The following is a 17306-nucleotide window of genomic DNA, read 5'->3' as shown; positions in this document are numbered from 1 at the left end:
GACATGCGGCTAGCCCACCATCGCGCCACGAGGGCGCGGGTAAGACCCCTTCGGTCTCGTGGACCTGGCCGTTCACCCAGGTCCCACGTACATTTGGTCCACGGACCTGTCTGTCCCCTTGCCTTTGAGGGTGGCTTTTATTTGCTTTTTTGTGTAAATGTGTGTGTGGCACCAGTCTTTTAAGTAAACCTGAATAAGTGCTTGTACATTGCTTTATTCGGTTGTAGGTCTGCGTTGCTTTCATTGCTTTGACTGTTATATGTGCAATCTTACTGCATGGCTGTGAATACGTGTGTGTGTGTGTGTGTGTGTGTGTGTGTGTGTGTGTGTGTGTGTGTGTGTGTGTGTGTGTGTGTGTGTGTGTGTGTGTGTGTGTGTGTGTGTGTGTGTGTGTGTATATGTGTATATGTGTGTGTGTGTGTGTGAAATAAAAGTGCTTGTTAAATTGTGACCCGTTTCATTGCGTCCTTTCCTTTGTTTGAAAGTTCCATCTTACATCACGGAAGGGATTGGTAGTTGGTTTAGACACCCAGCAAGTAATCTGCACCGTCGAGGTCAGCGATAACTCTGCTCAGTTATCCCCTTAGCACGGAACGAGCCGCTTAAGCGGTTCATGTCCGGAGCCAACCTGCGGCGTGGTACAACTCCTCGGTACGCCACTCGCGCAGGTACTTAGGTATATCGACATTCGGCGATTCACCCTATTTCGCACTGGTGGAATGCGGACTGGGTTGTGGTGAGGTTAAACCCCCACCCGTGACTGGCTCCTGGTGGTAGTTCCAGGAGGGTCATGACTGAATTGTCCGTCCGGTGGGTGACGCGGTTGCGATTGGAGTTACGCAATTGCTCGCACACCAGGCGGGCCAGAATTCGTAACAATATTAACAACTAAAGTTGTCCGGGTCTTTTTGGAACACCCTGTGCACCTCTCTGCCGTACTGCTTGGGCATTAGCTTGTCTTGTCACCAAGCTCGGATGAGCTGTTAGCCCACAGCGGGGATTACACGTTCGTTATTATTATTGCCAAATTATACTCCCACTATTATTATTATAATTATTGTTTATATTTATTAGTATTAATTAATATATGGTTTGTTACAATGTTGTCATTGTTTTTAATATTTATTTTGTAATTTAGAATGCCGTGCCATGAAAGGACCTGTTTCGCTGCTCTACACGTGCGAACATGGCATTTAAAACATGGAAATTATTTCAGGTTTCTCGTCGTTAATTTGCCTAATCAACTCAGGAAATCATGATGATCACTTTGGTGTATCACATTCCAAATCAGAATGCTTTAGTGGAACTGCACAAAAATGTCACACACACACACACACACACACACACACACACACACACACACACACACACACACACACACACACACACACACACACACATACATACACATACATACACATACATACACATACACATACATACACATACATACACATACATACACATACATACACATACATACACATACATACACATACATACACATACATACACATACATACACATACATACACATACATACACATACATACACATACATACACATACATACACATACATACACATACATACACATACATACACATACATACACATACACATACATACATACACACATACATACATACATACACATACATACACATACATACACATACATACACATACATACACATACATACACATACATACACATACATACACATACATACACATACATACACATACATACACACATACACACATACACCTCATGCATTTATAGTAGATGTGCAGGAAATGTCCTCTCCAATTACAATTTTGATATTGTGTGTCAATGGCAACAAGCTGTCCGGATGTCATGCCTTGTAAAAAGCTGAGGATTTGTTGAGACTTCTCTTACGTCCTGTTTTGTGATTCAGCCCCTTCATCCTTTGCTTTACCAGAAGGACAAACATGTTCAGGGTGAACTTGCCAAAACAAACTGACCACAAAAGTACTTTGTGACGTCATGTCTCACTGAATAAGACTTTTCTCCATATAACTGGCCCTCATGCAGTTGTTGGAACTATATATATATATATATATATATATATATATATATATATATATATATATATATATATATATATATATATATATATATATATATATATATATATTTATTTTATTTTTTTTTTGACCGTTTTTACAGCCATTTTTCCCTGCTATGCAGGGGTTTGGCTTTTTCTTGAGGCAATGTTTTATGGCCGGATGCCCTTCCTGACGCAACCCTGGTCGCCTCTTACGACACACAGGGATATGGTACACCTATTCTAACCGGGACATACACCGGGACCAGTACACTGGCACTCATTTCGCCGACGTCAGAAGGATGACAGGCTGAGTCAACCCCCTGGTGTTAATTCAGCAGCCAACGGGGTTTGAACTCAGGACCCTGGGATCCCAAGCCACCACCCTAACCACTAAGCCAACACCAGGCTTTTATATATATATATATATATATATATATATATATATATATATATATATATATATATATATATATATATATATATATATATATATATATATATATATATATATATATATATATATATATATATATATATATATATATATATATATATATATATATATATATATATATATATATATATATATATATATTTACTCTTGGGAATATCCTGTATTTGTTCTACTTAAAAGACATTCGCAGGAACACTTTTAATAACTTTATGCACATTTTCAATAAGACCCTAACGAACCCAGGGCACCACCGTCCTCCTCCTCTCTCCGCTCAATGTGCCACCCTCACCCTCTTTCCTCCGCTCAATGTGCCACCCTCCTCCTCTTCCCTCTGCTCAATGTTTCACCCTCACCCTCTTCCCTCCCCTCTACATGCCACCCTTCCCCTATTCCACAACCTCCAAAGCTACACTCTCCCTCTCTTCTATCCCCCATGCTCCACCACCCCCCTCTTCCATCCCCCATCCTCCCCTCCTTCTTCCCCCATGCTCCACCTCTCCCCTTTTTTTAATCTCCCATGCTCCACCTTCCTCTTCTCCCACCCCTTCCCAAGCTACAGCCTCCCTCTCTTCCATCCCCAAAGCTCCACCCTCCCTGTCTCCCTCAATATGCCACCCTCCCCCTATTCCACCCCCACATATCATGGCCCTTCCCCTCTTCACCCCTCCAAAGCTATACTATACTTCTCTTGCATCGCTCATGCTCAACCCTCCCCCTCTTCCATCCCCCCAAGCTACCTCCTCCCTCTCTCCCATTCCTCATGCTCCACCCTCCCCCTCTTCCATCCCCCCAAGCTACCTCCTCCCTCTCTCCCATTCCTCATGCTCCACCCTCCCCTCTTCCATCCCTGCTGTGCCTCTTTCCTCCTCTTCATCCCCCATGTTGAACCTTGCTCCTCTTCCAACCCCCACGTGCCACACTCCCCTCTTCCATCTCCCAAGCTCCACTCCCCCTTCACCTCCACCCCCCCCACATTCCACCCTCCCCTCCCACACTACCCGTTGCCCTTTGCCAAGCGGCTTCGGACCACGCCCATCGGTACACCGGTTGTGACCATTTTTCAGCAATGTGTTATTTAATCATTATTTACTTGGTTGCAACCTCACTGGCTCTGCAAAAATGCACCACTGAGATTTTGGTTTAAAATTGCGAACTCGTTCGAGTGGGTGTGCATTGAAAATAGAACACTCGGCTCCCATTTTATCGCTAGTCCTGTTTAACAATCCCCACTCGCACGGTTTTCCATCACCGGGTTTGATATCGCTGCGGTTTGAAACTTTCCTCTTGTTTCGGAGATTGTTGCTCTCTCTCTCTCTGTGACGCTTGGTGTTGTTTCATCGTGAGCTTGTCCTCACAAACACGAGCCTGCTTGGATTCCTTTTATGTTGGCGTGACGTGTTTTCCTTCACTTTTGTACATTTCTTCATTCCTGCTTGTATTACTAATGGCGCACAAATTTCAATAACAACAAAGATGTCGTGCAGAGCACGACACTCACAAAATCCCAATAAGTTCGAGTTGCCATTGAAACAGCGATTTGGTAGTTTAGAAAGTTTGACTTATCAAGTGTTTCACGTGATTTGAATGTTGTGAATAACAAATTTGGTTGATGCACTTTCTAATTGGCGCTTAAAGGCGTTTTACATGTTTTGGATGACCTTGACCTTGACCTTGACCTTGACCTTTGACTAATTTTCGCCATATTTTATATACAAACACGACACATGCATGCAAACGAGCTGTTTAAGTTTCAATGTGATATCTTGGAAAAAAAAATCCTGAGGTTTGGCAATAATAAAATCACAAAAATATTCCATTTGATCATAATGAGGGTGAAATTGTTGCCGTGGACACCGTTTTCGCTTTGCCACGTGGGACTCTTCCCTATGTGCCACTAACCAAGATGAGCTTGGAACTGAAGTGGTTTACCTGTAGGTATAAGGGAGGAGGGGGTTCAGGGCCTCAGGGTTCTAAAGGGTCTTATGGGTCTAGAGGTTCTCAGGGAGTCTTAAGGGCCTTGTGGGTCTCGAGGGTTTATGGCGTTTTAGGGGTCGAAGGGTTTTAACGGTATATGGGGTATTAGCAGTCTTAAAGGTTCGCAGGGCTCTAAAAGGATCATGGGGTCGAAGTGATCCACAAGGTCAATGGATCTAAGTGGTCTAAGAGGGTCTAAAGGATGTAAAGGTCTCCAGGAGTCTAATGGGGGTATAAAGGGTCTTAAAAGGTCTTAGGGCTCTGATGGTCCACACGTCTAAAAGTTATGTTTCAATAGTCCCGACTTCGTCGACGTACTCCCGGTCCGACTTGCGTGCAAACAGTACATAATTAATAAACGTACTCAAATGGATCGACCAAGACTCCACCTCGACAAGGGTTCACCGTCGACCCGTGTTGTTTGGTTTTATATCCAGTACAAGGAAGCGTATCCATGCCAAGTGACGGGAAAAGCCAGGAAGAGTATCCATCCTGAGTGATGGGGAAGGTTTCAGTTAATTTATCAATTTAAATAATATTTCGTGCACTTTGAAAAGGTCAATTGTGTTGCACTCTTGGTTTCGCTCAGAACCAAAGCTCTGACATACTTATACCGCCCATCGCAAATTGGTGGTGAAACATCGGTTGGAGGAGTTTGGATTTGTCTAATAAGAGGGTAAAATATCCTGGTTGTAAAATAAAATTTGGAATCGACATTACTCATGTCTGTTCTCCCGTCATTTAGAAAGTGAACGTTGAGCTTTTTAAACGCAGAACAAGAAGCGGCCGCCGTAAACGGGAGACAGACGAACGCACGGACAGTTACCATGGTTCACAATATATAATGGAGGACTTCCCTTCCAAGCATCTTCCACACAGAAAGAGACCATTCAGCCCATGAAGCCTGTACAATGGCTGCCAACCTGTGACTTTTTTGCCGACATAGTCAAGGTTTGTGGAAGAGCTGGAAGACTAAATGGATCAGGTCGTAAGAACAATAATTATTTGTCAGGTCAGGCCAGATTAGATCTGTGACTTGCTAATACGTGTACCATTTTAAACCTGCACTAACCTGTTTCATGGTCGGGTATTCAGTGACTAAACCGTCTCCCCCACCAGGTTTTCTGGTGAGGAGGGTGTTTGGATATGGACACCCAGCAGGATTAAAAACAAAACCTGTCAAAGGGCGGAGGAGCTCCTTGTGAGCCAACGGCCATCCATATCTAGCGCCCAACTGTGTCTGTGGACGTCCTCTAGTTGGGTTAGTTTTTTTTAGGAGGTTGGTGGCAGGATTTGCACTCTGGCCACCGTAAAACACTTCACTCCGCAAAACCCACAGATGCAAAAAAAACTGCACACCCACTGCATGGGAGTACCTCCTGCTGCCATTCACAGGGCAGCTCACCGGATGATGGGATTGGGGCAAAGCCTTCAGGACCCCCATTCCTTGATGATAGGAGGAAAATCATGGAGTAAACTTCCTGGGTCAGATTGTGGTGGTGTGTGGCGGAGTGGTGCTGAGGTGTCGTTCACCAGACGGCGGTCTCCTTGAGTTAACCTGAGGTGGTTCCTTCAGGTGGGTGCCTGTAATGTCCTATCCCCAAGACAGTATGATCATCTGTCTCTGTTATCATCTGAGCTCAAGCGTTTGGACGTCGGTATTGCAGCTCTCTCTGAGGTTTGGAGACCGGATTGTGGCAAGATCATGTTGGGTGGTAACACCTACTATTGGTCTGGTCGCTCTGATGGTCACCAGGCTGAAGGAGTTGCTGTAGCTGTGTCCAATGAGCTGACCCCAATGATAATTGAGGTAACACTGGTCAACGAGCATATTATGAGACTAAGGATTCGTCTCACGTTGGGTGTCGTTTCCCTGGTCTCTGTATATGCTTCGACTGAGGCGAGTGATCTCACCATGAAGGACGCATTTATCTTCAGGCCGTGTTTTTAGTCTGACCGGTAGAAAATGGATTTCCGACATTATTTTGTTCCTTCATTCCAGGTGACGAGGTCATGAAGCTGGTTGAGAGAATGCCAAGAGTGTGCAAAGCTGTCATCAAGGCAAAGAGTGCCTACTTTGAAGAATCGAAAATATAAAATACATTTTGATTTGTTTAACACTTTTTTGATTCCTACATAATTCCATATGTGTTATTCATAGTTTTAATGTCTTCACGATTATTCTGCAATATAGATAATAGTAAAAGTAAAGAAAAACCCTTGAATGAATAGGTGTGTCCAAACTTTTGACTGGTACAGTATATGTCGACATCTCGGGTAATTCTGATAATTGACAATTTATGTGACCTTGACTTTGACCTAATGACCTCAAAAACAATAAGCTTCCAGCTTGTCCCTACCTTGACCAGGTAGTGAAGTTTCATGAAGATCGGAGCAAAAACGTGACCTGTAGGTTAATTGACATACAGTTAGAGACAGACAGATAGAATAACAGACCAGACCAACCAATATACAGCACTTGTGAATCCTTGATTTATCACATCCCTTATTTGTCCAACTCTTTATTTTGTCTTTCATCCTTGATGATGGCGTGTTCCCCCTCTCTTTCTACCGTTCCTTTTGGCCTATTGTTTCTTGTATACAAAATAAACAAACACATTTGTGAACTCGGTTTAAATACAGTACGTTGATCAGTTAAATAAGTCTCTCTCTCTCTCTCTCTCTCTCTCTCTCTCTCTCTCTCTCTCTCTCTCTCTCTCTCTCTCTCTCTCTCTCTAGATCTCTAGATCTCTAGATCTCTAGATCTCTAGATCTCTTTCTCTTTCTCTTTCTCTTTCTCTTTCTCTCTCTTTCCTCACCCTCCAAAGCTCCTCGAGGACGGGCATGTTGTTCCAGGAACCCCATCCTGATTAAGCTCTCAAAATCCAGGTTTACCGCACAGCTCCTCTTTTCTCCCATTTGTGGAACTTCCTTTCAGGGACGGTTTCTGAAATCTGAAATCGCATTTTAACTCCAATGCTTTAAGCAGACGGTTCATAGAACAGACTCTCTCCATTGCATTGGAAACGTTGTGTTGACTTTGTACTTGAACCTCGTTTGATTCTTCCATTCATTTGAGAGTGTGCTCGCCTTGTGATGTGCCCCTATTACACAGAAAAGTACACACACACACACACACATATATATATATATATATATATATATATATATATATATATATATATATATATATATATATATATATATATATATATATATATATATTATGAGCAGCTGACCTCCCACCTGTTAATGACGATTCCACTTCTCCTGAATATCGATTATCATGAATAATGGATTTTTTGTGGCAGGAGGAAAGTGTCGGGTGAGCTTTTTTTACATCCATATCGGTGAGGTAGCTCGAATATGTTAGATGTGTTTGAACAAGCTTCTGAAACTTCACAAAGGCCCACTGTGCCGATGCTGCCCTTGGGCAATCTGCCGAGATGGACAAGATGATGGTGGCTTTAATTGTGCACTGGACATGAGGGAGCGTGTGCAGTCCAACACAATGCGAAGTTTTAGAGGTGGTGCACAATTGTATTGTTCCATAGCAAGGAGCCTGGCAGGCAGGATAATCGCAGTGATATATTTTGGGGTAACGCTATCTTTGAGTGCCCCCAGGACAGTGACCGATTGCATTGCACTGCCGTTACAGCATTAGAAAATAGCACGGTGTAACTATCCTTTGGGGCCAGTTTCACAGAATGAAATGCAGAGAACCTCGGGGCAGTAATATGAACCTGTGCTTTTCTTATCGTCTTGTTCCCAGCAGTCGAGCAACGAACACAGAGGTTTGGAGTGACGATCATGGCAACAGATATGGCTGACAACCATCGTGAGAGCTGGGATGCACTTGTACACGCCGCTGAGAGATATCGCCGAGGCACGGGACACGAAGTGGCCGTCCTGACGGCATTTGCTCCACGCAATGTAACGGCCGGGCCGGGAGGCAAGGGGCTGACATATTTGATACATGGCGGTGGACTTCTGGGTGACTCGGCACGCCATTATTTGGATGGTATTGCCTTGTGGCACCGAAAAGCCCTGTCTGCCACTATTCCTCTGCCCCTGAAGAATCATGGCTCCCCATCTCCATCACCGCGAGCTCAGGGTCCATTTTCCACCAGCTACCCCTCAATTTACGGTCGAGGAGGAGACCTTAGTGAAACCACGCCCATCGTCACTCATCCACCTTCTGCTCTTCCTCTTTTGGTGCCCCCTGATGAGGGAAAGGAGACTTTGGATGAGATGGTCAAACTGAACGGAGTTTTAGAATTCGACGACGACGATGACGACAATTACGAGGATGAAGAAGAGGAGCCAGCAAAGCATGGAGAAAAAGGAGATGCCGTAGGTGAGTTTTTGCACCGGGCAAAATTGGCGATTTTTCGTGCACACCCCCCAACATCCTGAGCATGTGGACACACCATCGTGACTTGATCCAGTAATCTTGCTTCACACATGGAAAATCATGGTAAAACTGACTGGAGGGCCTTTTCATCTGATAAACAAAAAGCTTCTCCCTTTCATTGTTGCATGATGCATGTGAGAATATATATCTCTTGTTATTACAAAATGTTATCTCTGTCTCACTTTGTGGGACCTCTTTGATTCATTGACCATACTCCAAACAATGGTTTTTGCTCACCATTCAGCCTCATTACAGCTGTTTACCTTGTCGGCATTCACAGCGTTGTACACAAATAATGTAACGCGTGAAGCACACGGGGCTTAAAGTAGTCATTCTGGGGTTTTGTAGTCACTAGCAGGGCACCCGTCTCTGACGAGATCGTAGATATCTCACCTCAAACGAGTAATTATTTGGAGCGCGCGTTGGTAGGAAATAGGAATTCAACGTCAGGTGATGATTTGGGCCGTGACGTCACAAAAACATCCCATTTGATCATAATGGGGGTTGAAATTGTCATGGACACCGTTTTCTCGATGCCACGTGGGACTTTCCACGATGCCACCAACCAAAATGAGCAGAACCTGAAAAAACTAAAAACATAAGGAAAGAGGAAATTAATTAATAAATAAATAATGTTTTGTGCCCTCTTCGCTTGGTTCTGAGGCGGTTTACCAACGGGGGGCCTTTTGATTATGGCTGGTGACCCTCAAGTGTTACTGCAGAAGAAGAAGGTCTTTGGGGTCTCAGGGTTCTAATGGAGTCAAAAGGATCCACATGGTCTTTGGGTCCTTCAGGATCTTAAAGGATCTCAGGCGTATAAAGGGTCTTCGGAGTATTAAGGATCTCAAAGGTCTTAAGGGTCTTGAGGTTCAAAACTGTCTTAGGGTATTAAGGGGTCTTCAGAGTGTCAAGGGGTCTGTAACTGGCACCCTCACACACACCTCCTTTTTATAGCATAGATTCTGAATTAAATTAACCAATTCTGAGTTTGAAAAAGGCTTCATTGGATCAATAAATGAGCTATCCAATTTCATTGGGGGTTTCGATCATTTATTCTTGGTACTTTGAAAAACAGGTTTGTAACACTAAAACTCCACTCGGTAGAGCGCATACCTCCGCCAAGCTAAACGGTTCACGTTTTGTATCCCACTGATACGTCGGCTCTGGATCCGGACCTTAACCAAAATCGAATCTGCTCGTTCTCGTCACCTAACCAACTCATCCACCTAGTTTTGTCATAACTCATCGACAACTTTTTGAAATAACGTTTTTGGCCCTATTTCTTATTGGTGAAAATTGTTTTCAAAAATTGAAATATTCTCGTATCGGGATCGGGATCCGGATCGTCACCAAAATCAAATCAATTTGTCCTTGTCATACACCCAACCTGTCCACCAAGTTTCTTCAGAATCCGTCCACAACTTGGACCACTGATCAGAGCTCTCCCTCTCCGTCTCGGTCTCCATCTGACTTGCTATCTCTCTCACCAGCCATGGCACTTCAGCAAAGGATTTCTGTGACTCCATGGGATTGACTCGATCTGTGAACTTTCCCACCTGGATTTCTCCCAATGGCAAATATTTCCTCATGCATTTGGTGATGACCAACTTCCCTGACAATGTATCTTGCTTGTCCTATGCCCCCTTTTGGCTCTTCCCATCATGTGCTAGTGAAGGTCAACATCACTCTGGCCATTCTCAGAGAGCAGCCTCTGCACCGGTGAGTCTAGCACTTCACTCGAGCAAACTGGCAGGGATTGCAAACAGCCATCACACTTTGGGACTCATCTTCCATGTCCAGCGCCACCAATATTAATTCAGCCTGGGAATTCTTCCAGAGAAGCCTGATATCGCTTATGCATAGATCCATCCCATCTAGTCTTCAGTTATCTTTCCAATCCTCCTGCTCTTGGTACTCCGAGTCCCGTGGCGAGGCAGTTGCTTAAAAACAACCCACATTCTTCTCCTGGAAGGCAAATCCAACCGAAGGCAACCTCAGATCACTCCACAAAGAGAGAAACAAGTGTGTGTCTACTCTCAGCAGAGCCAGAAAACACCATCTGTGTGATATCAAGAATGACCTTTCAAATTTGTCTCCCTCCTCTGAAACCTGGTGGTACCTCGTCAAGTCTGTCCCTGGTGTATGCTCCCCTTCCATCCCTTCCCTCACTTCAAATGGCACCACAGCCGACTCCACTCGTGAGAAGGCCGAATGCCTCAATTCTGTGTTTGCTTCAAAATCTTGTGTCCAGAACCCCTCTCTTTCTGTACCCATCCTTCCCAGTCGTACCAAACTGCACCTGGATTCTGTGTCTTTTGCACCTGAAAAGGTGGAGAAGGTTCTTTCAACCCTCGACTCAAGACTCAGCAACTGGACCGAACGGCATCAGCTGACATGTCCTAAAAACCTGCGCTTGCACTTCCTCTTCCTGCGCTTTTCACCCTGTCATTTGTCCTCGGTCATCTTCCGTCTGCTTGGAAATCGGCCAACATCACAGCATCATATAAAAGGGTGCAAAAACGGATCCCCCTTAACTCGAGACCAATTAGCTTATTTCCAATCATCAGCAAGGTCATGGAATCCATCATCACAGCTGTCATAAAATCACTCCTTTTCTCGAACGGCCTCATCTCAGATCATCAATTTGGATTCAGACCTGATCACTCGACCTTGGACATGCTGCTTCGACTCTCCTAATCATGGATGGAGCCCTCAATATCAGACATGAAATCAGGGCCGGCTCTCTGGACATATCTCGAGCTTTTGATACAGTCTGAAATCCCGCCCTGCTCTCCAAGCTTCCATCCACTTTCTCAACAACCCTCTGAAAGAGGTTCAGTCACTAAAACTCTTGGGCCTCGCTCTCAACCATGATCACTCTTGGGCAAGCCACACTTCAAAATTGGCCTCCAAAGCCAGACACCAACTGGGAATCCTCCATGTTGCAAAGTCCTTCCTTAGCACAGCTGAGCTATCCACCTACGAGGCTTTCATCCACAGCTTGATGGAGTACTGCTCTCCCCTTTGGGATAGCTCCCCTGCCTCACATCTTGCTCAGCTTGATGCCGTGGAAACCAAGGCCTTCAAGATCATTGGAACATCTCGTGATGAAGCTGATTCTATGGGCTTATCACTTTGCCATCACAGACAGGTCCGTGGTCTCTCTGTCCCCTTCCGCCTCATTTCTCGACTTGCACCCTCTTCCCTCTCCATGATTTGTACCCCTCAGTTATCTGCAGGACGCAAGCAGTCCACCACCAACCCCTTCCTCGTAAAACTGCCTAAATGCAGAATCACTGCTCACCTCCAGTCATTTATTCCTCTTTCCCCACCTATGAAACCACCTTCTACACTCTCTTCAATCTCATTCTTCCCTCCAGGTCTTCAAAACAGTTGTTTACCACAATCTCGTCATCCCCCATCCAAAATCATGATCTTTTCTACACCCGTTAAACCACCCCTCCATCCCTCCCAAAAATTTGCTCATGTCTCGATATTGTCCATCCTCCACGTTCTCCCTCACTCCTCATCATTACCTGCATCCCTTGTTTGTCCATCTCCATCTACTTTGTCCTTCTGCCCTGCTGTTGATGTTTTCCCTTTTCTCCTGTTCTTCCCTTTGTTGTGTTGTGTTGTGTTCTGATTTTGTTCTCTGTCAGCTCTTCCACAAACCCAGAGCATGTATATTTAATTGTTTGTTTTTTTAACCAACTTCAAATATCCTGGTCACAAACGGCCAAACAGAGGTGAAAACCACAACCTCTGTTCACCTTAGCTGGCGGAGGTAAAACCAAAACGTAAAACTCTGTCATTCATCGATTCAACGTGTTCCTATCCATGAAGTCTCGTTGATATTGTGTAAATATCATCGTTTAATGCTGGAGTGGTTCGCAACCATCGAGCTACGCAATAAAAACATGGATTTTTAAAAGCTTTTCAATCTTACGCTCACTTCGACACACCCCACTCCACCACGTTCTTCATTTCCCTGTCCATGTGACACATAGATGTCACTTACCAAGATAGCAGAGGCTATTATAAGGCTGTGTTAAGGGGCCTTTGGAACCTTGTACCATATTGTATCATTGTCCTCACATCAGGACTGTTTACCATGGATGAGGATTCTGCAAACAATGACTGTGAACCCTTCTTCGAATCCGACGCTGAAGGGGAAAGTACAGACGGTAAGAGAAGCCAAACGAGAGGTTGAATCATTACTGATAATTTTCGGGATTGGACAACCATGCAGTGCACATTCCGACAATAGTCTCATGTCACTTGATGTCACTGCTATTTCAACTGTAGTCTCATGAATGTTTACATACCTGCAGACGGTAGTTGGAGTGAAGATGCAGGTCATCGCTCTGCCGGGCATTTGTACGCTATGTCTTTGCCCGTGTCGGTGCCCGTCTGGAGCTACCGCATGCCTGCACAGCTTCAGGAGCCGGACGTCGAAGAGAGGGTGAGACTTGACAATGGCTGTATTGTTGGCTACATAATGTTCCCTTCCCTCAGATGATTTGGCTCTTCTTGCAAATGTGGGAACCGAGGAGGAAGATATCGGGTGCAGAGAAAACTTTGGAATCAAACATCCCCTTTCCTTTGTAATACTTCGAAGGAGAGGAGGTTTCTTCATCGTTGAAGGCAATCCTATAACGGTCTGTTTAAAAGTAGCAGTGTTCTTGAGTTGATACTCCTGAGGCACTGAGACCCCCTATCTTTGCAACCCTTCCCTTGCAGGCTCCCTGCCCAGACCTGGAGACGATCGCCGCCAGTATGCGTGCACTAACCATGAGTGTCAGCGACGGCACCGAGATGTTCGGTGACTTGCCTCGCCCACGCCTCAACACCGGAGAGCTCGGCATAAAACCAGGCAACACAAAGATCTAATCGAACATGCTACAGCTGGGCCAAGACTATGTCCAACCGTGAACATCATTGTATGTCCGTCTGTCGTGTTTGGCACTCCTTCCTTGGATATTGCCGTGAAAGGAAATTCTTGGCTCGATACCCATTCTCACACTCCTTCAAGCCTTCACTCTACCTGTAGACAAACTGTCCCTTTTTCTAGCGTGTACCCAGCATGCCACCCCTTTTTACCATGTCAGACAGTTTGTTTTCCTCACCTTTGTTTCAACTATGAACGGGTGTCAACACACTTCGTGCTAAAGATCCACACTCACATGCACCATCCTACGTGCCAGCACAATTCCTACTTCTTGCGGTTCTATTCGGACGGGAACACTAATTCTTACGCACACTCGTGACTCCAAAGGTACCACAATCGAGGTGTGCCCGTCCAACTCTGTTTTTTGTATTTATTTACATATGCTGGCAACCCCACCAGGCAACTTTGGTTGGAGCTTGCGACATGTTTTTACAATCTCACCTTCCTCCATCACACCTGCCCTCCCCTACCCTAAGTGATTTGTCTTTTGAACGGTTGCACTGGTTGCTTCTAACCAGGTGGGTAACGGTTGCGGCTTTGGTTATTCGCTCTTTCACCCGATACCTGCCTAGCAAGGAGTTTTACTTGTGTTCTGATAGTTTGCAGGTCACTCGAAATGGCACTTTGTTTGGTGGAAGTCACCTGAAGATTTTAACATTTTGCTCTGATGTCACCTTTAAAGATAACAGTTTAAAAATCCAGGTCCCGCATCAGTGCTTTGCACTTGCCTCCTGTTCTGGGTCCTGCCACCCCCACCCCCACCTCCCCACCTTTCTGGTTTACCCCCAGACATGGCTCTACATTCCAGTGTGACCACTCTCCGAAAGCAGACCATGGCCTGTAAAAACAGGGCGGTCATCGTCATGCTAAGGAGGCCTCCGCCTCGTGGCCGCCGGTTTGGTCTGGGCCGTTCCTTCTATCTGACCCTTCGTGAGCCATTAAACCAAGCAGCTCTTTGTAATGTTTCTGGTGGAATGTCGCTCTTTTTTCCTTTTACTCAAACTTTTGTAGAACAAACGTACTCGAACCGTACCACTACTGCATCCAATTCCACACACATCCTGGTGTTGGCTGGTCGGTTTGTTATTGGCTCACGAGTGGGTCGCAGACGCCGTGACGTGTATTTGCACTAGGTGCGTGGCAGCAAGTTGACCTTTCTGGATCTCTTGAGCAATAATATCCAACTGCAAGTGCCGTCAGTTTTCAGTGAAGAGCGTCTCGCTTCCCGAGCGTATAACCGTCCCATCGAATATTTTCATAAAAGCTTTGGTTCATGAAAGTGCAGCCCGTGGGAGTCGTGATGCCAATCGGTTCTTTGGGGTTTTTTTGTGAAGGGGTCTTGTGGCACCCATGTGTTGCTGCTCCACCTCTCAAGCTTGCAAGTAAGATACACTGGTTAACAAGTAACACTATCAGCACCTGCACAAACTGTTTCCAAGATCAGTGATCCTTGATGCAGTAGTCTGGTTTCTAGGTTTTTTCCCTCGCACGTTCAGTTTGGGTCTCCATCGCTGGTCTTCTTTGGTTCATTGATGGTTATACCACATATACCATTCCAGTGCCAGAGTTAGAGATGCCAGACTTCAAACGTTCTGGTTACATCCGACGCACCCGATTGTTCGAGCTGCTCGATGAACCTGGTGAAGCTATCAGTGTTTTACCGCATGTGCTCTTCACGGTACGATGTGAATGGAAAGTGAAGATTTATTTTTTATTGCACCTGACGGACGATCGCCTCCTACCGGGCGTCATCCCCGCCACGACTTGTCAAACATCTCGTCCGTGTTCCTTCAAAAGTGAAGTTTGAGGCTTAGCGGGAGGCCGTGCTGAGCAAGGAGAGCGTCCGAATGGTCGCTGCACGCTGTAAAGGGCTGCCTCGTTTACATAAAGGTGCCAGCAGTTTTCCTGGAGAAAGTCTTTTGTTGAAAAAAACAATGCAAGAAACTCGATTGGGTTTGGAAGGAAATGAATGGCTGCATTTTTCATTCAACGGTATCGTTTCCTTCCCAGTCACAACCACAGCATTGTTTGCTTGTTTGTTTGCTCTTAGGGTTTGGCGAGTTTGCCAAAATTGGACGATATTGAAAAATTGAATGGAAGCGATTACTGATTGGTGTTTGTAGGTACTGGAAGTGTTTGTTGGTTCTCTTGGTTTGGAAATGTTTGCATTGTGCTTCACTTGTGCGATCATTTTTGCATCGAAAATGTCAAACTGATTTGCACGATGTTTGTAAATGTTTCACCTTTACTGAGAAAAGGCACAAAGCAACATCTTGCTCTCTTCCAGATGTTTTACCTTTCTGTCCGATCCGGCCATTGCCGTACAGGTGTAAAACGTCGAGCAACAACCTGAAGGTTGCGTAGTCCCAAGGTGAACCGCGAGGTGCAAGGGGAGAGTCGTGTCGAGAGCTTTGTGCAGAGTACGCGGCTCGTTTCGTTTGCTATTTTTATGGAGCGAGTCGTTTTGGTCTGGCTCGCTTCATTTGCTGAAGCTACGCTCGAGTAAGTGCTTTCTGTATGGCTTTACCTGCGATTCCGTTCGTTTAAAACCAAACTTGCCCCCTGTACTCTTACTGTGAACTGAGCACTAAAGAGAGTTGTTGTTTTGTGAAAACGAATGTTGAGACGGATGAATAAAGATTTCAAAAGATTCTGCACACCGAATCGTTTTGTCAAGGGCACGTCGTGAAACATTGACTGGACAGTGTGACGTCGGAGGTTCGCCGATCGAGAGCTACGTGGCCTCCGATGCACGTCCGTGTGAATCGTCGTCTCGACGAGACTCCTTCAATTGCCGTCCGTACATTTCTTTATCCGTAGTTTTCAATTGCACTCGTTTCATTCCGGAGTGGTAGATTGTAGTGGACACATGACCACACTACCTCAAGCATACTCGCTAACAGCTCTTCATAACGAGGATATGGAATTAAAAACCTCGTTTGATACGTTGCTGGAATCTCAAAGGAAAATGAAAAAAATATTTAGATAAGGAGTATGTGCTGGTAAAATTACCTGTTGTAAACTTTAATATTTTCAAGTAAACCTGAACATTCCAGTATCAGTAAAGGTCAAACAAAAAACAAACAAAGGTTGAGAAGTTATAATTTAGTACATCTCAAACCTCTTCAGACATTCCACAGTTCCCTTTGGTAAGGTGGCGGTATGGCCGAGAGGTATATGCGCGCGCACACACACACACACACCTACCTCAAAGCTGTCATCCTGGTGATTCATCAGTGTTTGCGGTCCCTCGGATGGACATTAAACAGGCGTCCCATCTGCCAGCATTTGTTGGATGTTAAAAGAGGCCAGCGTACTTCGTGAAGAGTAAGCGAACTTTCACCGGCACCACGAGCAAATTAAATTTCTACCCAAATGTCCAGCGGTGACACCCGAACCCCCAGCCGATGATGCGACGCACAAAAGAAGGTTCCTTTGGTG

The 17306-nt window shown here is 45.1% G+C and overlaps 1 protein-coding gene across 5 annotated transcripts in view; it reads left to right on the top strand.

Moving 5' to 3' along the window:
* AKT1S1 (AKT1 substrate 1) overlaps window positions 1–16522 on the top strand; it is a 39316-nt gene extending 22794 nt beyond the window's left edge. For 3 of the 5 annotated variants that reach the window (XM_085886844.1, XM_085886841.1, XM_085886843.1), the window contains 4 exons: window positions 8276–8860; window positions 13018–13101; window positions 13249–13379; window positions 13658–16522. In XM_085886844.1, the coding sequence (XP_085742970.1) occupies window positions 8314–8860; window positions 13018–13101; window positions 13249–13379; window positions 13658–13807 (912 nt within the window). In that variant the 5' untranslated portion in view covers window positions 8276–8313 and the 3' untranslated portion in view covers window positions 13808–16522. The remainder of the gene's footprint in view (window positions 1–8275; window positions 8861–13017; window positions 13102–13248; window positions 13380–13657) is intronic. The other 2 variants (XM_085886846.1, XM_085886842.1) reach the window with 1 other exon arrangement.
* The last annotated feature ends 784 nt before the right edge of the window (window positions 16523–17306 follow it).

Source organism: Eptatretus burgeri, chromosome 6 (genome assembly GCF_056783735.1).
Source record: "Eptatretus burgeri isolate ZD-2024b chromosome 6, Ebu_testis_v1, whole genome shotgun sequence".
Taxonomy (NCBI): Eukaryota; Metazoa; Chordata; class Myxini; order Myxiniformes; family Myxinidae; genus Eptatretus; species Eptatretus burgeri.
The sequence above is the reverse complement of the archived record's forward strand: the minus strand, read 5'-3'. Positions and strand labels throughout refer to the sequence as shown.